The sequence below is a fragment of the Equus asinus genome, chromosome 2 (assembly GCF_041296235.1).
Source record: "Equus asinus isolate D_3611 breed Donkey chromosome 2, EquAss-T2T_v2, whole genome shotgun sequence".
In the NCBI taxonomy this organism is placed as follows: Eukaryota; Metazoa; Chordata; class Mammalia; order Perissodactyla; family Equidae; genus Equus; species Equus asinus.
The window spans coordinates 97219752-97242998 of record NC_091791.1 but is presented as its reverse complement, the minus strand read 5'-3'; the positions used below and the strand labels follow the sequence as shown (position 1 = coordinate 97242998).

The 23247-nt window shown below is 52.1% G+C and overlaps 1 protein-coding gene across 9 annotated transcripts in view; it reads left to right on the top strand.

Moving 5' to 3' along the window:
- ARNT2 (aryl hydrocarbon receptor nuclear translocator 2) overlaps positions 1-23247 on the top strand; it is a 169149-nt gene that overhangs the window by 125044 nt on the left and 20858 nt on the right. For all 9 annotated transcript variants that reach the window (XM_014842659.3, XM_014842658.3, XM_070494241.1 and 6 more), the window contains 6 exons: positions 610-686; positions 2076-2210; positions 4251-4325; positions 10085-10236; positions 19532-19604; positions 20426-20549. In XM_014842659.3, the coding sequence (XP_014698145.2) occupies positions 610-686; positions 2076-2210; positions 4251-4325; positions 10085-10236; positions 19532-19604; positions 20426-20549 (636 nt within the window). The remainder of the gene's footprint in view (positions 1-609; positions 687-2075; positions 2211-4250; positions 4326-10084; positions 10237-19531; positions 19605-20425; positions 20550-23247) is intronic.

Sequence of the window (23247 nt, the reverse complement as noted above, 5' to 3'; positions counted from 1 at the left end):
GACTCTTTTTTGACCAAAGAACAATGAGGATTATTTTAATCAATTCCTCCCTATCCAGAGCAATGGTTTTCAGTGCTTAATCAGCATACCTATCACCAATTTCTCCTTTCTAGCCTTTACAAACCCTGACTTTAGGCAACACTGGTTGCGTTCCCTTGCCTGGCAAGTAAGTAATTCCAGCTTTGGTGGGTTTTTGTTTTTCGGTTTTGATTCTGCCTTTTTGTTGGATTCTTTGTCAACAGATAAGTAAAATATTTGTATAATCTGAAATGCCCATATACACTTCTTACTGAAATTTCTTTTATAACTAAATGTTTGGGCCAAATTTTGCAAATGTTAAATGAATAGTTTGCATTTTATCTTCCTTAAATTCCTCTGCACCATCCACAGATGCAGATGATAATGTAGCACAAGATTTTCAAAAGGCCTCAGACAGAGAGGAGTCGGAGAGGACTGAGGGACTGGTTAGTTCCTTAGCTGGCTTCCCGAACCCCAGTGGTCAACCGTGGATCTGTATTTTCAATTGCGTAAATAAAATCACAAACACTTTTGCCCCTTTGCCATTCCCCTTGGGCGTGTTGTTGAAGATGCTGGCATTTCTCATTTCAGGAATGACCATCCCTGAAGAAGACGCTGATGTGGGACAGGGCAGTAAATACTGCCTGGTGGCAATCGGGAGGCTCCAGGTAAGAAACGGCTCATAGCCGCTTCAATCTCAAACCGGGGCTCATTATTGCAAAGAGCAGGAGCCTGTGGGTTTGGATGCCTGTCTTGATCGCCTGTGTCCTGAGCATTTGTCGGGGTTCCCGACACTCTGTGGGAGAAGGAAGGGGCACTGTGAGCCGTGAGCAGCAGCATTCTTGCTTCACTGAGGGCCTGAATCAGTCCGTCCCCACACTCTCGTGCCTGTTACTGCTCACATCATACCCGCTTAATCACCTTGAATGTTTCCCCATGGTGTACAGGATAAAGCACTGACTCATCTTACACCCTCAGCTCCTTCTCTTCCCCACACCTTGCCCTGTTCCCAGACCACACCATTCCCTTTTCCACAAACCCAGCCTGCCCTCCCCACCTCTGTGGGTGCCCACAGGCTGTTCCCTCTGCCTGGTATTTCCTTGTTCTCCTCTTCTCCTTTCGAAACTCCCTTCTCCTCCTGTTTACTTCCCATTTGCTCATCCTTCAAGATCCAGCTAAAACGACTCCTTTATCTGCTTAGTCAAAGTTAATCATTGCCTCCTGACTCGTAGCGTTGAGTTCAGACATCGGTTATCTCTCTTCGCTGTCTGTTTTCGTGAAGGCAGTTGAGTACAAGCTTCTCAAGGGTGGAGAGTGTGTCTTTTTAGTCTTGTGAAAGTTAAATATGCTGAATAATGTGTATGAAGGCCACTGGCTCGATGTCTGGTGCACACACTGTAGCCACTCAATCAACTGGACTCTTCATTCTCCTTGTGGCACTAAGAGCCTTCCCCATACTGATGGGGGGGGGGGGTTCCATGGATACAGTTCAGGGGACACTAACCTTTCGTGTCCCTGGTTCCCTAGGTCTAACCATTTTCAGACAAATGAAGAAGCAGTTTAATTCACATATGATAAGCGTTGGTTTTTCCTTGCAGATGGGTGAAGAAAGCATAACTGGGTAAATTTGGTCCACAAATACTTTCCAAATATTTTCGCCAGTTCCTTAGACTCGTTTGCTGTCCTTAGTAAAGGGGAGGTAGGAGAAGGGAAGGGTATTAACATTTCTGAGCACCAACTATGAGCCAGGCGCTATGCCAGGGGTTAACATGCAGTGTCTCTTTTGAACCTCACAACCACCCTACGAGATCCCAGGTTTCTCTATTCCCACTGACTGATAAGGAAACTGAGGCTCAGAAATGTAAAGGAAGTGGCCCACTGTTACAGTTAGTCAAAGGTGTGATCAGGGCTGTTTGAACATTTTAGACTCCTTGTACGAATGACACGGAAGGATCTGTGAAATTAAACCCACATGGATTGTTTCCATGCTGTGTCTCTGTTACCATTTCCATCTCTGCCTCTGTCAAAACCACCTCAATGTGGATTCCCCGCTCCAGGTGACCAGCTCTCCCGTGTGCATGGACATGAGCGGGATGTCAGTGCCCACGGAATTCTTATCCCGGCATAACTCTGATGGGATCATCACATTTGTGGACCCAAGATGCATCAGTGTGATTGGCTACCAACCCCAGGTAGAAATTCTGAGCTCATGCATTAGCTGTAGATTTAACAATATTCAAAGCGCACTTATCTCATTTGTTGGAGAGACAACACAAGGACGATGTAGGGAAACACAGAGTAAAAATCAACATCTCTGCCCGGATGGAGTAATGGGAGTAACTGCATTCCAGAGTGGAAAAGGACGTCGTATGTGACTACACCACAGAAAATGAACTCTTCATTTTTTGCCCTAGCCGTTCTGTTTATCTAGCTGATTTTTCACAAACTGGAGTTAAGATGCTCTATGAAGAAGGGTCTCTTTGATCAATTAATTTTGATTAACCCCAAACAGGAAATCTCCTCCTTGGAAACTTAGAAAGCATCTTAGTGTGAAAGACTCTGAGAAGTCTTGAAGTAAAGATGTCCACTTGATTTTGCCCAACCCCTTGTTTTTCAAATGTGTTTGGAACCCTTTTTGACAGGTGGCACATTTTCAGGTCTTTGTTCCAGACCTTTTAAAAAAAGTCAGTGTCATGAGAAACACAAAAAGGCAGGAGAGATTATTCCAGATGAAGATAAACATAAGAGATAAAATAACGGTATGCAACTGAGAGCCTTAACTGGGCTGTCTGCCTGAGGACACAGGCCATAAAGGATGCTTGGGAGACAATTGAGGAAATGTTAATATGGACGGAATACTGGGTGACTTCATTGAATAATTGTTGATTTTTTTAGGTGTAATGTGGTATATTATGGGTTTGTTAAGATAATGTCATTTTTGTGAGATACATGCTTGGGGAGAAGTGTCATGATGTCTGTTACTTTTTAATGATTCAGCAAGAAATTTTTAAGTGTGTGTGTGTAGGTATGAAAGATATTTCATTGATATATTTTTTATATGTTTTATTTATACTTACCTATATATGAAAGAAAGAGAAAAAGTGAAAATGTGTCAAAATATTGACAAATGTTCAATCTAGGTGAAGAGCATACAGGTGTTTTTTATACTATCCTTTCGAGTTCGCTGTAGATTTAAATTTCTTTCCAAATCAAAAACATTTAAACAAAAAAGAAAGAAAGAAAAAGATCTTTTTTCTGAGGAACAAGGTTTGGGATATGTTGATATGGGTATTTCATTACACGTATATTTTAGAACTACAAACAGTCCAAATTGAAATGTTGGAACCATTCAGATAATTCTGCTTCTCCAGATTCATGCAAACTCAAGCTTCTTGGATAGAATGAAGGGAAGATTAATCTGTTTCCAAATTCACCATAACCTCTGATGGCAGTATATTTCCTGCCAGATCCATTTATCCACTGGCACCTTCCGTGAGCATCTAGATGCTTCTTGGCACACTGATAAGACTTCCTTTCCACTGTCGGTGTCAGCTCCCACTGAGGCCGTTTGCTGATTTGGGTTCTGATCAAGGAGATAGTTAAAATCCTTTGCCATTTAAGACACTTCCAACTGGACCACTTCCTATAACCCATTTGGAGTTGCCTTTTCATGGTTTATCATATTCTGGTTGGTTTCGTTGCAAAACACCCTTTTTTCTTGAGTTGATGCTAAGCTCTTTGAATAAAACGTACATGAGTGCAGGTAGATAGTAAACAGGCTTTTAAAAAGTACAATGATTTTGATAGCAGCATTTCTCCAGATGCAAGAGAGCTACAGTTTCCACATTTAAGCAATTCCAGTTTTCATAGGCAACACAGCTATCCTCCTGCTATCATTCATTCGCTTTCTTTTTATGTTTATTGAAATGTGGTTATTACAGTTTGCATCTCCAAGGCAGACAAAAATAAAATTGCATTCTGAAGCTGCTGATCTAGTGCATTGGCAAGATTAGAAGCTGGTACTGGGCATGCCAAAGGACCTTAGGGGAGGGTACCAAGAGCCAGCTCCATGATCGCTCCAAGGGATTTGCATCCACTTTGTTTCCCCCTTATGATGGGGTGAGCTAAAGGAGATGGGCTGAAAGGGATGTAAATAAACACTCTTGTCTAACAGTGATATATAAATAGTGAAAAGTGGGTTTGGGATTACTAAAGCTTGTCTCTTTATTTAGGATCTTCTAGGAAAAGACATTTTGGAGTTCTGCCACTCGGAGGATCAGAGCCATCTACGCGAGAGCTTTCAGCAGGTACCACGACGCCCATGTACAGCTGGCGCAGAGCCTGGGGACACGTGGATTTGGCTGGCAGGATGCTAGTCCTGCGGTGTGCCAGGCAGGCCGCAGGGTCCTACCTAAGGCATCCATCAGGGCCCATGCCATGAAGGAGCTCATGGTCTAGTGCGGAGGATGCACCCATCAGGAAGTAACGACTCTGTCGTGGGAGAGGAACAGAGGCTGGAGACGTTAACAATGTGGGCAAGAGGCAGCAACAGTCTCCCAGGGGCGGGAAATGTTAGGACAAGTCTTAAAAGATGAGCATAGAAGAAGTGACAGAAATTCTAGACTGAGGGGCCAGCATCTGAGATGCAAAAGAACATGGCCCTTTCAGAGAATTATAAGTCATTCCCTATGGCTGGAGCGGCACTGGCTGACTTGTCAGGAGGAGGCGGGCAGTGGTGAGAAATGAGGCTGCTGAGGCGAGGTTATGGGGGGGGGCCTCAAGGCCCTGCTGAGGAACCTCAGTGCTCTCCTGGGCCCTTTAAGTGAGAATTCCTTTGAGGATTTTAAGCAGACGATGTTTTTGAAAAACAGTTCTGGTAAGCCCAGGTATGTGGGAAATAGCTGGAACAAAAGATAGATTGGGAAGCTCTTTCAATTGTCCAGGTAAGAAGAGGTGAGAGGGGAAATTGGGCAGGAGCAGTAGGAATTAAAAGAAGAGGCAACTCGAGGAGACATGTCGGTTAGAGATGCTTTGCGTAGAGACAGTGAAGGAGAGAGAATTTAGGATGGCTGAGGGAACCTGAGAGGGAGGCCAACCGCATAATTGTCACGAGCATCGTTACTGTTGGCTGCTGTGCATCCTGCACCTGCTGCGTGTCAGCACCGTGGAAACCCCGCTGGACACACCACTTTCTTGACCCTTCACCACAGTCGTAGGAGGTGGGCGTTGTTATCGTCACGTAACAGTGAGACAAGTGATGGTCAGGGAGGGGAGGGCGCCTTAAGGCCACAGGGTTCATGAGTGAGAGGACCAGGACCCTGGCTGAGGCCCCGTCGCCTCCTGAGCACAGGTCGACTGCGATGAGAGAGACGACATCCCTCAGAGGGTCTGGCGTCTCGCCTCAGCCCCTGGAGAAAGAGAGAACAGGCCGTGTTAGGAGAACGGAGGCCTTTGAAGTCGTCTTGAAGGGGGAGTAATGGTGGGTCCTTCATCCGAGGGAGTGAGTCCTCGGCGTTCTGCTGTACGAGTATTTCAGAAGGAACCCTCTGACAGCCGAGCCCTCCTCTGGAGGCCTGGCCGTGTCTGCGGGGCTGGACCTGGTCCTCCGATTGTACGCCACGTACGTGGGCGCGCTCTGCCCCTTCCTCTCAAGACGTCACCCGCTCGTGGATTCCACTTCCACTTCTCAGGCTCCTTCTCGTCCCTCCTCTTCTGCCCGCTTCTCCCAGCCGTGAGGCCCTGGGCTCTGTCCTCACCGCCTTCTCCCCTTTTCTCTCTGTAGTGCCTCCCTTGGAGATTTTACCTGCTGGGTGACTCCAGCCCAGAGTGTCCGTGGAGCTGCACATCTGCCCTTGCACACCCTGTAACCTTCCAACGCAGAATGCTCCACTCTCCTCTCCCGGCCCCCAGGCTCCCTGCCCCACCATCCACCTGGCTGCACGGGCCAGAAACCGCGAACATTCCTCGCTCTTCCTGGGTCTCACTCCCCACACCCAGCATCAGGTCCTTCTTTACAGCTCCAAAGACGTCTGTGGTCCAGCCCCTTCCCCTCTCCTCTTCCCCGCTGACCTTGACAGCCCCCTGCCATCTCTCATCTTGACTTTGCAGCAGCTCCCTTGCTGGTCTCCTGCTTTTATTCTTGTTCAGTCCAAGCCATTCTGAAAATGTAAATGAGGTTTTGCCACATCTTTACTTAAATGTGCCAGGGGTTTTCTAGTGCGCCTAGGATCGAATCCCAGCCCTTGCCACGGCTGCGTGCTCAGCATGCATGTCTCGTCCTCCTTAGTCACTGCCCTTGGGTCACTGGGCTTCTCTTGGTTCCTTGAACACATCGTGCTTCTCCCCACCTCGGGCCTTTGCACGTGCTCCCTCTGACTGGGCTGCTCTTCCCATCTCTCTTCAAATGACTGATGCCTTCTTGTCTTTTCGGTTTCAACTCGTGTCATCTCAGAGGTACCGTCAATGACTTCTCTAGCCAAGAAGGACCCCCAACCTCCTTCCCAGCCCTTGTTTTTCTCCACCGTGACTGTTCCAACTTTTAACTGTGTCATTTATCTGTCCATTGATTTCCGTGTATGCATGTGTGTGTGTCTCCTCTACTAACACATGAGCTCCCTGCGGGTAGGCCCCGCATCTGTGCTTTTCACCATCATCTCCACCACCGAGTGTGGAGTTTGCACACGGCCAACTCTGAATAGCATAGTCCGAGTGGATCATCACCCAAAGCAAGTGACCTTCATTTTGGAAAAATGCAGAATTAGAATAAACATTGCAAGAATATGTCTTTTATGCCACATCTTTGTTGAACATGTGGGAATTATCATAAACTTTGCATCATCTAGCATGGCTCTTTGGACCAGGTTGCCGTCATCTTTCTGGGAATAGGGGAATGAGGCTCGAGCAGTGATGGGCCTCCCCTCATCGTTAGTAACCAGCCAGACCCTTTGTCACACGTTATCTTATGTAATCCTCAACCCTACACATCATGTTGTCCTCCCCACTTTTTCGCCGTGGACACCAGGACTCAGAGAGGTTCCATCACCTGCCCTGAGTCACACAACAAGGCCATCATAGAGCTAGGGCTGGAGCTGGCCTCCTTTCAAAGCACCCATCCCCGTCTCCACAGCCCGCACACCGACTTCTCCATCTGATGGCCCTTCTGCGATTATAAACTGCTGACACTGTCAGAGCCCCATTGGTTTTGGAAAGAAAAAGAAAGAATTTAACATCTGATCCTGCCCTGGCATCCAGCTTGAGGAACTCTCGCTCTGTGAGCAGCCACCTCATTCCTCAGGCGGGAGGCAAAGCCAAACAGCAAGGCTGAGAGCCCGGCCCGGTCATGGGGTCAGAGGGCAGAGGCCAGGAAGCCACGGGGACGTCCTGGAGGGCACAGGCCCTGGCCCCGAGTTGTGTTCTTCCGTCTCCCGCCCCTGGTAGCCGGGGTGGGGGCTGAATGTTGATAAAGGGAAATGGGTTAGTGTTGCAAAAGCGTGGAAGGGGCCGTGTGACTCAGAGTCAGCCTGGAACTCGGGGTTTAAACAGGAGCCTCTGAGTGGCCCAGATGTGAGACGCTCCGAGTGTGTCAGGTGTGTGGGGAATTCGAGTTTGGTGTGGGGACAGCGTGCCAGCAAAGGTTTGGGACACCTGAACCTGCTCTTGCTGTGCTCTTGGCTCCCCTCACTGGGTCGCAGTTTACCTAGAAGCCGAATGGAAGGGCGGAACGCGGTGAGACTCAAGCAGGTTCCCGTCACATCCTCCCATCTCTGCTTCTTCCGTGAGGACGGTGATCAGAGCCGTTTTCCTGAACAGCTGTGCTCGGCTGGGTTACGCCCGGCCTTGGTGGTCTGTGTATTAACCCCACTCCCGAACTGAGCTCAGTCGGGCGGATCGCCCTGGACCGCCACACCTGTGCCGCCTCGCCTGCGGGGGCCCCTCCACCTGTGCCTCAGGGCCCCAGCCTGCAAACGTTTGCTCCTTCTGTGCCTCCTGCCAGGAGCTTCCTGCCCACAGGCATCGCTTGCCAACATTCTGTCCCCCCTCCCACATATTTCCAAACCCCGTCCCCCTCCAGGAACCCTTCCTGGGCCCTGCGAAGAGGCCGTCCTGTCGACTCCCTGGTCACCCGTGCCACTCGACTCCTGTTTTTGTCTTGGTCCCCAGCGCGCTCTCTGCGTCACAGTTCTCAGTACGTCTGTCCCGCCATGCTGGGTGAGAAGCTCTTTGGGGACAAGGATGCTGCCTCAGCTGTAGGGATTCATGGCAAGACAGCGGGCGTTGGGGTCGGGTAGGTCTGGGCCCCCCCACCGCCGCCTCGGCTGCTCCTTAGTCGTGAGGCCTTGGGTGGGATTTCCAACTCCTTGGGGGCTCAGTTTCCAGATCCACAACCATATTGAGAGACCACGTGAGGTGCAACAGACACAGGTGCTGAGCCCCTAACCAGCCCCGGGACTGTTGCCTGGAGCTCAAAGCTGTCACGCCGTCGCAGGCATTCTGGGGGAAGGGACAAGAGGCGGCCTTCGTGCGCCTCCTCTGAGCACAGACACCTGGTCTCAACGCCTGGAGTGGCTGCCGACTTCCCCTGTGCTTTGTGCAGACTTGGAGGAGCCCCCGTAGGACCCATCAGCATGCCGGCCTGAGGGCGCGGGGCTGTGGCCTGTGGCCCTATGAGGAAGGAGCCAGCCTGCTGTTGGGCTGGGACTTGCCCTGAGTGTCCTGGCCTGGCCCGGCCCTGCCCCGTGCCTCCTCCTGGCGTGTGGTGTCGAAGGGTCGCCCACTCTCCTGAGCTTCAGTCTGGGTTCTTTATCACCCGGGGTCCCACAAGGGGAGCCTTGTCTGTCCCCCTAGGGTTCATCTCCTCTGGCTTCCCCAGAGCTGGTGCAGAAAGAGCACGGTCACCCCAGCTCTATCAGCCCAGCACTGGAGCCAAACACCCATCCCGTCTTTTTGAGAAAAGTGCTGCAAGCATGTGCTCTGTGCCAGCACCGGGCTGAGGGCGGGGACACTCGGGGGGGCCCAGAGGCCCCGCCCAGATGCTGCCCCCTGACCTCCTACCGGGAATAAACTCCAGGTGTAGAGGGTTAGGAAAAGGGGAGCTTGGCCTTCCCTGACCCCCTGGACCAGGTCCCCGTTCTTGTCTCTGGTCACACTGTGGTCTCACGGTCAGGAGGCCTGGCTGCGTGGGCCCAGGGCCCTCCCATCCGAGCCACCCAGGCTCTAGGCTGCACAGGCCTGTGGAGAGAGCTCCTGCTCACCTTGCTTTGTCCTGGAGGTGTTAGCACACCCAGGCCGACACCCCCGCCATTTGTATCTTTTCTCCTTCTTCCGTTTATGCTTCAGCCACAAGGTCTGCCCCAAATACTGCTGTCTGCGCGTCTGCGTGTGCATTTACACATGTGTGTCTGCACGTGCACAGACTGTGTGTCCACAAAGAGCAGACGAGCGATGTGCATCCAGAGCGACAAACGCGTGGTGCAGAGTCGGGATCCTGGTTCTTGTCCCGGCTCTTGCACCCACGTTGTGTGACCTTGGGCAACTTATTTAATGTCCAAGACTCAGTATTTATAAATAGTGAAGCCCCCTTCACCAAACTCTTATGAGGACATGCCTGAAGGAATACATTTGGAAGTATTGGGGAAACCATCCTGCAACAGAAAAATAATTATCGATACATACATGCAAATAGATAATGCATACGAATTTATCATTTTATTACGTCTCCTCCCAGAGAGTATATTTGATCCCGTTTATAATGTTAAACACAGGCTAAGAATTTTTTTAATGTGAGGTATGAAGAAATCAATCCTTGAATACATATGACTACCTACCTGACTGAGATGATAACTTTGGGGTTTACTGGCATCGAACCCAGAGTGCCCCAGCAGCAAAGGCAAAAAGGGAAACACTCCAGCTTGTAGAGGTTTCATGATCTGATTTGTAAAAGCTAAAAAGTCCTGATATAAACGGTCATTGTCGAGCCTTCGCAGCAACCGTGTGGCCTGGCGTCCTTCCTTCCTCCATCTGGCACCGCCCTGCCTCCCGCTGACCTCCTCCTCCAATGTTTCCTCAGGTGGTGAAGCTCAAAGGCCAAGTGCTATCGGTCATGTATCGATTCCGCACCAAGAACCGGGAGTGGATGCTGATCCGCACCAGCAGCTTCACCTTCCAGAACCCCTACTCTGACGAGATCGAGTACATCATCTGCACCAACACCAACGTCAAGTACGTGCTCGTGCCCATTGCCACCCCTTCTCGGGTCCAGAGCTGGCAGCTTTGCTCCGGGCTCATCTTTCCCCACAGGCTCCTGGATCCACCTGCAGGGGAAATCCCTGCAGGGTTGAGGAGCAAGGAGAGCGACGGCCATGGTCCCTGTCATAGCTCCCCTCCTGTGTCCCCTTGTCATTTCCCTCCCGATCTGTTAGACCCTGGAGCCGAGGGATGACCCCGTGGTGCCCCTTCCTCCAGCGGTCAGTTCAAGGTGCTCCCGTTTCTGTTCCTCTTCTCTTCTCCGAGCACGGAGCCCAGCGAGGCGGGGCTGGGTGCTCCCTCGCAGCTCCCTGGGGTGCCAGCCCCTTGTGCCTGGTTTCTCGGACCCGTGGGCAGAGGAGCGAGGCTGAGGCTCTTGGCAGCCCAAGGACGTGGGGCAGGTGGACTGGGGTGTGCACTCAGGGACGCACGGTGCCCAGTCTCCTCCCTCTCCGGGCCTGGGGGGCCCGGGATCTCTGCCGGCTTCACCCAGCTGCATCCCACAGGTGTTGGCACACAGACCTGGGCTGGTCTTGGCCCTTTGCTTCCCGGCTGTGTGACCTCGGCCTGTGCATCACTTCTTCCCTTAGCTGTCGCTTGCTCATCTGTGGAATGGGGTCATGATGCCTCCCTTGGGGGGCTGTGTGAGGATTCAACGAGGTCAAGCCCCTAGCTACAGGCAGGTCACGCCTCCTCTCTGGGTTTATTCTCGAGGAAACACAAGGCCAAAGAACGAGCACGAATGATGGCAAAATGATGTCCAGTTGTAGGGGAGCCCATGGGACCTGGCGTGCTGGCGGGGCTGTGGCCTGCAGGGGTGTGAGATGAGCTGACGTCGTGAGAACCTTCCTCGTGTCTCCCCACACCAGTCAGTGACACCGCCATCCCCCATTTTCCCAAGTTCAACACAGATGGGGGTCTGTTCCCCGCCCCCCGCCACCCCCGCCACCTCCTTTCCCCCTGTGGACGGCCCCTGGGGACTGAAGTCACCATTGCCCCGGGCTGCCCCAGTACTCTGGCCCTGTCACCATACCCACGCCCTGGGTTGGGGCGTCCCCTCTGGGCCCCACGAAGCAGCCCCCTTCCAGGCAGCATTACTGTCTGTCTCGAGCTCAGCCCAGCCCTTGGGCGGCAGGCACAGAGCTGGACAGACAGGTGCACACAGGATCCCTCCGAGGGCGGTCACCTGCGTTTCAACTCGGCTCCCAGCTGGGCGAGTCACCCCCCTTTCTAAGCCTTGGTTGCCTCATCTGTAACACGGTGAGGGGAGCAGAACTTCCTCCCCGAGACCCTGCACGTGGACAGTGCATGGGAAGCCTCTGGTGGAACAGCAGGCGTGGAGCCTCCCACCGGTGCACGGGCTCTGCCACCATCATCACTGACACGGTTCCCGTGGCAGCTTCTCGGCACGGTGCTGACAGGCTGCCCGGGTCCTCTGCGGGCTTCTGAGGTGCTGACCCACTTTCTTCCTGGACTGTGGGCAGATCATCCTACCTTCGCCCCAGCCGCTCTGCATGAACCTCCTCCTGTGCGGAGTGTCCGTCTCGATCCCTCCCGTCCTCCTCCTTTGGCTCCTACAAGGGCGAACCTCCTCCCTCCGGGCCGGCCCCCCACTTTCTCTCCAGCTCCCAGCACATCCTCTGTCCCCCGCATGCAGCCCACCCTTCTTGTCCGTCCCTCGTCACAGGCTCCTTCCCGGGGGCTTCAGGCTGGCACACGACTTCCTGGCCTTGAAGACCCCTGTCTTGCCAACCCACCGAAGTGTCTCTCCCCGCTGGCCCTGCCCGCTTCACCATTTGTCTTGTCTTCACCCCGACAGCCTGGCTTCGGCCTCCACCGGGGACCCACATCTGTAACTCGCTCTCACTGTCGTGCCCCCGAAATGGTCTGACCACCCCTCTCTCTTTACATCTTACCCCTTGGCTTGCTGGATGCTCTGGTTCTTCTTCCCCCTCCGTCTTCTGGTCAGGACTTCCCGGGTGGTGGAAAGAGCAGGAGCGGATGGAAGAAGCCGCAGACGCCGGGGGCGCAGAGACGGCATTCTTTTACTTTCCTCTGCGTCTGAGTTTGTCTAGTCGCTGCTAGGTCAGCCCGGTCGAGCTGAGGCTTCCACTCTTCCTGCTCCCCCAGCGTGGCAGGAGAGGGCTTCCCTCAGGGAGCAGAGAGGCGCCCCGGGCGCCGGGCCCACGTGCAGCCCTGGCCTTGGAGAAACAGGAGTGCGTGGCGGACAGGCGGTCTCAGGGTCCCATGGCTGCTGCTTTGCTCAACAGATGGGTCGTGGAGGTGGGGCCTGGGCCTCCCTTTCAGGAGCTCCCAGGATGGAGGTCATAGGTGGACCAGCACAGCTGCAGGAGCCAGGGCGAGGAGGCAGGAGACGGCAGCCTGGGTCTCAGCGTCTGTTCAGGCCCAGCTCGGACGTCCTGTCTCGGCCACTCTGCAGCCACGTCCACCACCTGTGCTGGACGCCGTGGAAATGGGAAAGGCCCGTCACCCTTGCGGAGCCACAAGCACTATTCTGGAACTTTCATCCTTCTGACACCAACGTGCTGGCTGGTTCTTAGCGAGAGCCACCCTCTGATGCTCTGTCCCTCTTCCTCCTCCCTTCCTCCCTGCCTGCTCGCTCCCCGCCCCCCCCCCACACCCCTGCTCTCTCCAGGTCCCTCCGCAGCCTCTTGTGGTGCCTGGTGTCTGCGGACGAGAGCAGCTCACAGGGTGTCATGGGAGCAGCCCGCGCCCGCTCTCAGACCCCAGTCGCACTGTCACTGAAACTGCTCCCACGGTGGGTCCGGGCCGTCCCAATGCAGTACAGAGCATGGCCCCAGGCTGGAGACCTGACTGTCCTCTAGATTTGGCTCAGAAGAGCAGATGGAAGCTCCCCTTTTCTGGGTTTTTGGTACTTTTACACTTTTCACCATTCTTCATTCACTTCCAACATTTATGTAAGCTTTGGCCTTCGAAGCTTTGAAGTTGCATGCTTCATGGGGACTCAATTTAACCCAGCTGGTATTCACTGGACGCAGTGAAGGTACACACCCTGCCCCAGGCGTCCAGGAGATTCCGGTCCCTCCATATGGTCCCCGCCTCCAGGGTGGCTGCCATCACGTGGAGGCCGTGAGAAGTGGCAGAAGGGAGGCACAGAAGAGATGCTGTGAGGGCACAGAGGAGGCCGAGGATGAAGGTCGCCCCCGGGGCCTCCGAGGAAGCCTCCCCACTGGGCTGTGCTGCTGTGGAGCCTGGAAGGACGGTGAAGACCCTCCTCGGAAGACAGGGAGCATCACAGAACAGAACACTCTGTCCAGGGGTGTCCCTACACACCGTCTCGGGACAGAGGCTCTTGGCAGCTCGCTGAGGTCGGATGGAATGAGAACGCCTCTCGCACGCGGACTTACATGGAAGCCTGAACTTGTGTCTTCTGGACCGAAAGGTCTTCGGTGGGTAAAGACATTTGGAAGAAGTTGACTGCAGACAGCAGAGGGCAGTGACAGCCATGGATGTGAAGAGGCCCTTTCTCAGATTTGCAGCTAAACTTTGCCGGCACTGAGCAGACTGGCTGTGGAAAGGTCCTTAAATGCTCTGAGCCCCGGGGGGGAAAGAGTTGCCCCTTAGTTGCATTCGCTCAGGAGCCTCCAAAAGAAACCTCCCCTGGGAGTGGAGCATTTGATGGTCAGCATTTGCACGAAGCTGGTGAGAAGAAGACCCCTCCATCGCCCCTGCCTGTTTTCCTGTTGCGTCGATGCAGGAAAACTGGTTTCACACGCTGGTCACACAACTGTCAAGTGCCCCCGTCTCGGTGTTTGGGGTCGACCCTCTTTTACGGAGACAAGTCGTGGGCTGTTCTGCGCAGGAGTCACTCCGGCGTCTTTACATTTGACGACCTGAGTGCTGGGTGTCTTCGTTTCCAGCATCTTTTCCTTCTGGTCTGCCCGGCTGAGCCCTCTCTCCTGTGACAGCACCGCTCCAGAGCTGCTGAAGGTCTCCAGAGCCGCGGCTGCGTGTTGCGCTGGGGTGTGTGTGTTTCCTTAAACTCATCGTGCCCGCGGTCACGCTGGGCGTCTCAGAGCCCATAGACATCCCGGCGTACTCAGTGATGGCGGCCTCGGGCCCCGCCCTGGTCCGTGGTGGGCAGGGGGCTGGAAGTGGGGCGTGAAGGGAGGGGAAAGGAAGTAAGAGGAAGGTTGCATTCCTGGTCTCTTTGGGGCGTCGAGCCGGGAAGAGGCCGAGACACCCGGCACCAACCCCAACCAGGGACGTGTCCTGAGGCCCGCCATCCCACCCACCTGCAACAGACAGCCCGGCAGAGAGCCAGGCCCACAGGTTCTGTCTTGGGTTCTCTGGGCCCATCTCCTCCTCCTCTGCCTGCTCCCCAATGCCCCAGTCGAGCCTTCACCATCTCCCTGGTGACTACCCATCCTTCTCTCTGGCCAGCTCCCCTACCTTGCATGTGGCCCCCGGACCGACTTCTCTCAAACACACTCAGCTGCTCCCTGTCCCTGATCAAATCAATTCCAACCCCTTCACGGACCTTCAGAGCCCTTCACAATGGGCATGCCAATGGCGCTCAATAAGTGGTGGGTATTCTGCATGCCAGTGGCGCTCATTCAGTGGTGGGTATTCTGTATGCCAATGGCGCTCATTCAGTGGTGGGTATTATGAGCCTCCGTCTGGTCAGCTGAGCTTGCTGAGCCCCCAGATGCCTCCGAGCCAGATTCTGGTTACTCCTGGGGTGCAGTCGCACACTGCCTCTGAATGCCCCCTGAAGGCTGCTTGCTCGCTTGCTCAGCCTAAGTAAAAGCCTCTTCAGGGAGCGTCAGAGATAATTGGCGGCACCTGCCCGGCATCCTGCGCCTCCCTACACGGGGAGGCTGCGCTGACAGGAAGCGGGGCTTGATGCATCTGGTTTCCGATCCATCGTCAGCTCTTGTGCCCCGGTGGACAGGGTCAGCCCTCTGCCGCAGGGGGAGCCTGGTTCCCTCCCGTGTGCTGCGGCCAGTCTTCTCCCTCTCTGGAATTCGCAAGCACAGCGAGGTTTATTTTTGTTCCGTCGCCATGAAGCGTCTGAGAAACCTCCCCAGGCCCCTTCTCAGGATGGGGTGGCCTGCAGGTCAACACTTCTTCCAGCTAAGGAAGCGGAAACCAGAGGCTGTGGGGCAGAGATGCTGACGTCCAGACCACAGCGGGAGTCAGGTGAGAGTGCCGGGGACGTGCCAGCCCAGCCTGAGGCCTCGTTTCCTGCATCCCACTGGAAGACCTTTGTGTGGTCTGGAGTCCCAAACACCCTTCCTGATGGCTCGGGCGGCCCCGCACCTTCCTGCAAATTAGAAGCACACACTCTTCCTCCAAGGGGCAGCCAGGCGAGTGGAGAGGGCTGGGTTTCTGCCCCACTCACCGCACAGCCCTGTGCAGTGGCCGTGCCCCCTCGCTAAGATTCTGTGCTCAGGCTGCACACAGAGGGTGAGCCAGGAGGTAGGAGCGGTCGTTATTTCCTGGAAGAACGCCTGTGGGTTGAAGGGTGGGCTCTGGGAAGATTGTGCAAAGGAGGAGAGCGTGGTCCATGGGTTCCTGCCAAGATGGTGTCTTGTTGGGCCCATAGCTCTGGGATGGGAGATGTGGGATGATGGCCCTCATTACATCGTGGGTCAGGGTGCAAGCTCCACAGCCAGATGGACCCGGATTTGGATCCTGTGTGCGCGTGTCACCCTGGGCACGTCATTGAAACTCTCTCTGAGCCTCACTTTCTTTATCTGTAAAATGGGAACATTGCAGGGATGTGATGATGTGGGCAGAGGACTGAGATCTTACAGGCCCTGCGAATGAAAGATGACGAGGCCTTCAAGGTGTAAATCAGAATAAAACGAAGCAAAACCGTAACGTAAGAACGAGAAAATATAGTGAGTTATGATTTTCCTATGGATGAGTATATTGATTCTCCTTAAATTTTTTTAAATACCATTTTTTAAATTGTTTTTTGTACTCCTGGTCTTAGTATGGGCTTCAGCTGCCTGCTGGGAAGTCACAGGCTGCTGGCTTGATCCTTAACCTTTTCCCCGCGCTCTGACCAAGGTTAGGAGACATACTGTGCGCTCAGATGGAACTCCCAAGTCGTGGCTCTTCCCTCCGCACCCTGCGTTGCTCACCGACTTCTCCATCTTCCTCTGGAGACTGTCAGCTCCACGAGGGCAGGGACCACCCAGGTTCTGAGTTACCCTTCTCTTTCCAGAGCCCACACGCAGCTCGGCGTGGATATTCCAGTGCACGTCCCTGAAGAGATGGCTCGTCTGGGCTTAGTTCTAATTGAACTGTTCACGGGGTCCCCCAGCCTGGGCTCTCTGCAAGGATGTCTTCCCTTTTGGGGGGACACACTCACTGGGAGCACGGGAGGGACAGGCATGGCTGGAGGAGTGTTTGGGTTGTGCAGCTCTTTGAATGCTGAGAAAAAGAGTTTAGAAACGGAATTTGACCTATCGTGTGTTTCTCTGAGTTGGAACTCAAAATGGGAGTGGTAGGAAGGCAGATTTGGGGACAGACTTTTTATAATCGTTTCTGTCTACAAATGGAGTGGGCTGCCTCAAAAAATAGTGAGTTTCCCCGGCACAGGAGGGGGTCCAGCAGTGACTGGCCAGTTGCCCATCAGAAGAGCTGATGGACCAAGGGTTGCTGGACCAGGGGAGCTGTGGACCAGATCACCTCCGTGTATTCTGTTCTTAGGAGCCGAGAATAGTCGGTCGAAGGAACGCGTCTTTAGTGTGACCCAGACAGCCTGCACGTGGAACTGGAGGAGCGAGCCTTGCTCAGTCTGCACCACCTACCGGCCCCCTGAAGCTGTCCCGCCCTCTGCCCCGCTTGGTTGGCTGGGAGGGGCCGATGCTAACCTTTGTGGACAGGATGCAGGGGGCTCCCTTGCTCTCTGACTCCCAGTTGCTTGGCCAGTGGAGGGACTGGCCAGAGACAGTGGGGTGAGAGAAGGCTTGGAGGGAGCGTTCGCCACCTCCCGAAGGTGGGCAAGGGCTGCACCTGCCACTGAAGCCAGGCTCCTGGCGGGCAGGCCTCTCAGCAGGTGTGAGCAGTGCTCACCCCCCCCCCCCCCTCCTGTCATGGGAGGTCATGGCTACCACTGATGCTAGCCTGGGGGTTCTTGACCACCCGAGTTGCGGTTCCTGTACCACTGCCCACGCCAGTTAAGTATCCCCTTCATTAAACCCTCTCTAATCACCCTCTTCGAGAGCACCATCTAGTTTCTGCAGACCCTTAGCACCCCTGGGCCTCAGTTTCCTTCGTTGTAAAGGGTTTGAAAGACACCCACCTGGAGGGTTGTCAGTGCACGCTGTGAGCCTGAGCAAGTTGCAGGGGATGCAGAGTCCCCACAGAGGGCCCGGGGCACAGCGGGGTGGATGCACAGGTCCTTCTTGCCTCCCTTCTGAGGTTGGCGAACCCCGGGGCTGGCCGCACCACCTCCTCCTGAGTGGGGCCCTCGGGTCCTCACCATACCTGTGCTCAGGCTGGTTCAGGTTGCAGCTGTCCAGCTATGAGCTCCCAGTGGCATCTCTGCAGGGACCTGCTCCTCTGACCGAGCTGGTCCACATCCACACCTGCCCCTCCCACCCAGTGACTTCTTGCTGCTCAGGAAGACTTTCCCTCTCTGTCCTCCCCTCACTTCCTCCCTGTTGAGTGTCTGGCTGGCCCTCCATGTGCCACAGGCCCAGAGGAAGGTACCTGCGAGTGGTCCCTCTGTGGGGTCCTACTACCTCCCTGTGGGGCACGGCCAGGGGTGAGAAAAGCTGGATCACAAGATGCTAAAAGGGACCCACTAAGGTGGTTCTTGCTTCAAAATAGACAGTGAAAATAAACAAGGAAAATCTTTCCGATTAATGCAAACACGATACTTTTTCTGTGTTCACCCACATAGGACACGATATTCCTGGCCATAATCATAGTGTACATAACATTTCCACATGTTCTTATCACACCGGTGTTTCCAGATCGTCTTCCCAATGGTCGTTCTTGGTGACCGTGGAGCATTCACTCAGTAAATTGATAGACGTAGTTTACGAAGTCGCCCCCCTGTTACATCTGATTTTGCGTGGATAGCTCTTTGTTCCTGCCACCGAATAAGTTCCTTAGCACGACCCCCAGCAGCCGGATGCCCACCTGGGAGAGTAACTGTGCTCGCAGCTCCCAATAGGGGCACCATATTGCTTTCCAAGAAGATCGTCCCACACACACTTCTCCAACCACGTGCCACCATGGTAGTTTCAACACCAAACCACCATGCTGAATATGTCTTTACCAACTCAGTAGGCAAAAAATTATACATCAGGGATGTCTTAATTTGCACTTATTTTTATTGTTTCCATGGTGAAAATGTTTCCCTATGCTTGCTTATTATACATCTATACATATTATATATGTTATTGTATAGTATATGCATTCATAGTGCATGTTATATGTTTGTCTATTTATTTGTTAATGCTTGAATGGTCTGTTCATGTCCTTTAAATTAATTCATGGGCAGGGGTGTGTGTGCAATGTGTTTGGTAATTTGCTAATAGCTTTTTGCCCGTCGTTCTTGCTGGGGTTGGAAGTGAAGAGGACCCTGTCATCCTGCCCTGTTTCTAGGCTCTGAGCTGCAGAGCTCACTGTCCTTGGAAGTAACCCAGTTTCCATAGTTTAAAACGTAAAGTGGCCCTTTTCTCTAACGAGTCTTTTTCTTTCCCAAATGGAGCAACCTGGTAGCCGCAGAGAGCAGAGCAGGGGGAGTCAGCAGCGTAGGTCGGAGCCTGGCTCTGCAAGGTCGTAACCATGTGCTAGTCAGGCAGCTTGGACACCCACGTACCTCTTGGAACTTCAACGTGGGCTGAAGTAACCACTATGATGGTTCAGTGTGGGGCTTGGATGAGGGCATGGAAGTTCCTATAGCTAATAGATCAGCGTTAGCTGGAGCCAGCAGTTCTGTTCAGCATTAAACCCACCTGCTTTTCTGAATTTTGCTTTAAAATGTTTTCCTTTTTAGTGTAGTGTCTTTTCACCGTGCATAAAACGAAGTCATAAATCCAAGCTTACTTCCTAAATATTGGCAACCTAAACTTGAGATACAGGGCTTAGAGTCTTGATTTGGGGCATTTAAAAAAATAATAAAATAAATAAAAATTGAAAACCATTTAGAGATCCATCTGGTGTCACCCACTGCACCTTTGGAGAACAGGGGACGTTCTGGTCCAGCCCTGCCGCCACCACTTCTGTCCCTCATGACCCTTGTTGACTTCTCGTTTCACAGGCAGCTTCAGCAACAGCAGGCAGAATTGGAAGTGCATCAGAGAGATGGGTTGTCATCATACGACTTATCACAGGTGAGTTTCTAGAAAACTCTTTCCCAACTGGAACTGTCTCCAACCCAATGGACTAGGGGCTAAATTCAAGCCTTAGCTTGAGCCCCTCAGCCCACTGGGTGTATTGCCCCATCCACCCACTACAGTGCAGAGAGATTTGGGTCCCTGGGGTCTACTCACTCTTCCATGCAGAGCTGAGCCAGGAAGAGTATAAAACTCGTGATGCCCAGGGGAAGAACCACAAGCCGCAGTCAGCCAGTCCTGAGAACGTCAGAGGGCTAACAGCTTCCAAAGGCTGTGCAGGAACTCCAGCACGCAGAAGCCAGCAGATGCATCCTCAGCCTTGTCCGTCCTCCAGCTACCTGCCCTTTCTACTGCCTTCATCTGTGCCCCCTCTTCCTTGGCACGCCTCTCCTATCCTGCCCTGTCTGCGTCCTTTCCCTCTCCCATCCCAAGTCTGCCTCTCTCCCCCTCTGCCTCCTCCTCTTCCCGCTGCTTCTGGCCATGTGGAGAAACTGCCCCAAGTGTTTGTATGTGGCTTCTCTCCTAAAGTAAACTTCATGTTCACTTTTCTTGATATTTAGAGTCAGTTGGTTATTTTTATTTATCTCTCTCTAAGTGATCAGCGTGACTCGGTTGTCCTTTCTGTGACCTCCAGTTCACACCCCTACCCCATCTGTTCTTGGCTTTCACATAGAGAAAAGCTCCCCACCCTACAGAATCAAGCCTGAAATGCCAGCGATTCCAGAGAGGGAGACCCGATGAAGGAGAGCTGGTGTCCGCTGGCAGCGTGCATTCTGTGCCTCACACGTGGATGCCGTTGTGTTTTAATGTGCAAACAGGTTCCTGTCCCCAACCTACCAGCCGGAGTCCACGATGCCGGGAAGTCCGTGGAAAAGGCAGACACGATCTTTTCCCAGGAGAGGGATCCCCGGTTTGCTGAGATGTTCGCGGGAATCAGTGCGTGTAAGTTTCCAGACGGCGCTGAGGTTGCGAGGATGTGGGTTTACAGGTGTGGTCCGGCCGTCTAGAGACAGCCACCCTTGAGGGAGAGGGCATGGAGGGTGAGTTTTCGGTGACTGTCACAGGGTGTAAAAAGAGCCCTGAATACAGGAGTCTGACTGACCCTCCCTGCTCCTGTCCTTGCCTCTCACACACCTGTCACCAGGGGCAGCCAGCCTGGGTTCCCTGACACCTTGTCTTTGAAACTTGAGGGCATGGAGTAAATGAACTCTGTTCATCCATAGTGCAGTTTAGTTTTATTAAACCAAACACATGTCCCTGTTAAAAAATATATATAAACTTCATCCTTAACATAGAGAGGACCACATTTTAAAATGAAAATATGCAATTAAAAATAATTATCCGCCATCCCACCCCCTGGATATTATCATCTTTAACTCTTTACAGTATATCCTTTCTGTTCTTCCTCACAGATGAATTCTTTCTGTATACAAAATTGAGCTCATAGTTTGGTAGCTTAATTTTTTCCCTTGACCACTCATTATGAATAATAGTATTTCCAGATCATTCAACGATCTAAATCATTTCTATTGCTTGCATAGAGTTCCGTTATGTGGCTGTTCCGTAATGCACTCAGGGGATCCTATGTGGTGGTCCTTAGTCGCTACCTGTGTCTGTCCTGCTGTTAGAGAAAACGGTGCAGTTCTAAGTCATGTCACATGGAACCCACGTGTGTAGCTGCCTCAGTCTCTCACTCAGATTAGCACTAAGATTAGCAAAGTATAAAACTTGGGAATGTCTTTGGTGGTTCCAAAATCCAGAAAAAAGTTTCTATTTTCACATGGTCATGGAATTTCTGCAAGATACGGTGTAATCAGGGTCAGCTGAAGGGAGAACCCAGCTGATTTACCCAGAGGAAGCCTGAGAAAGGCTGTATTTGTAAGGGAACCCCAACAGCATCCTACTAGGGCTAGCGAGTGGGGACAGTGAAGCTGAGGGGCGGACAGAGAGGCCCCCCGGGCAGATGGAAGACAGCAGTCCTCAGGTTCCTGTTACCAGCATGTGGGTGGAAGCCCGCAGCCGTCATGCCCACCTGGCTGTGGACCGAGTGCCAAGAAGCCAGGAGGGCGCTGGGGCTGACTTCCGCCGAGAACGGCAGGTGCCAACACAGCACAGGGTCCAGTTGCCAAGAGAAAACCTGGTGGCAGCTCCCTGCCGTGGGTTCCCACTGGCCCCCCAGACATGCTACCTGCCTGCATCAGTATTTGCTTGACTCCTATAGAGAAATATAGTTCCGTCCAGCAAGAGGGTGTGCTATCGTTGTGGAACGTCTAAAGTGTTTTTCTCCTTTCAGATAAGCCTGAAATATCTGACCGGGTCCCCATAGCATTTCTGGGAAATTCATTTGAACTTTTAAGCTTATGCAAATGTAGACACCTTCCCATAAAGATAACAAAGTAGAAAAAATATCAACAGACAAAAAAGAAGGGAAGGAAAATGTGATCCAAAATTTTTCCACCTATCAATCTGCTTTCATATAAGGAAACAACAGAAGGACATTCTCGGACGTGACCGTCTAATTAGATCTCATGGAAAAACTACTGGCAAAAGATTACGCTTGTTTGTGAAATGAATCAAAATACAGAATACAGAATGGAAGTGGATAGGTTGGAAAAGCAGTAGTGATGAACAATGAAACCACCAGCAGCTAGAATTAATGTAAAAAATTGTTAGAAGATACAAAAGATATAAAAAAATAAATAAAAACTAGAATCAAAGTCAGTTCAGCAAAGATTCAGACATATTTTGGACAAGGGGTAATAAACAGAAATTTCTCATCGGTTTATACTATTCTATCTCTGATATTTATAGGGAAATAGAGCTTCAAGTGTATAGAAACATAACCTGTAATGCAAGGGAGAAAAAAGAAAAGAAGGAAGGAAGTCTTGCCTCTGAACTACTTAAAAGACAAGACAATGTTTAGCAAATTGCACGACGCTCAGAAGAAAAATAGTGAGATAGCAAAAAAGTATGAATATCAAGAGTGATAAAAAAGTTGATGTTCAAGGACTCCTGATCAGTAACTTCTGAATAATGCACTGCCAAAGCACAGTGGAACCAAAACAAGACAAAATGCAACTAAAGGCAACCTAAAATGAAAATATAAATGTCGTGGACGTTGAAACAGGTGGAAGCTAAAATAAATAGAAACACAGAAAGGTCCTGATAAAAACAAACTGTAGTGGAAGATTTCAGTAGGCCTTTGTTCGTCTCTAACCAATCAAGTAGATCAAAATAATTTTTAAAAAATGAAGAAGGATACAGAAGATTGAACCGTAAAATCAAGGATCTTTCATTTTGTACCCTACAAATGTTCTGGAGCAGTTAGGAAAAAAAATGGGTTTCTCAATTACCCAAACCACCGAAAAACTTAAATACATGAGGAAAGAAAAAGGCTTGCATTAAGTCTGTATTCAAGAGAAGCCTGTCACTCCTGCAACTTCTAGCCTCATCTCTCTTTCTCCCCAAGATCCAAGGCCCTATGGTTGGGTTAGAAATACACACCCAAGTGTCTGAGCTTCTTCCATCCTGTGAGGATTTCCTACGGGCAGCCTGCCACTGCAGCAAAAAGAAAAGGGACCAGGAAGACTGCTCAGTGCCCCTGGTCTATTAACATGTCACTGAGGTTGTCTACACACGT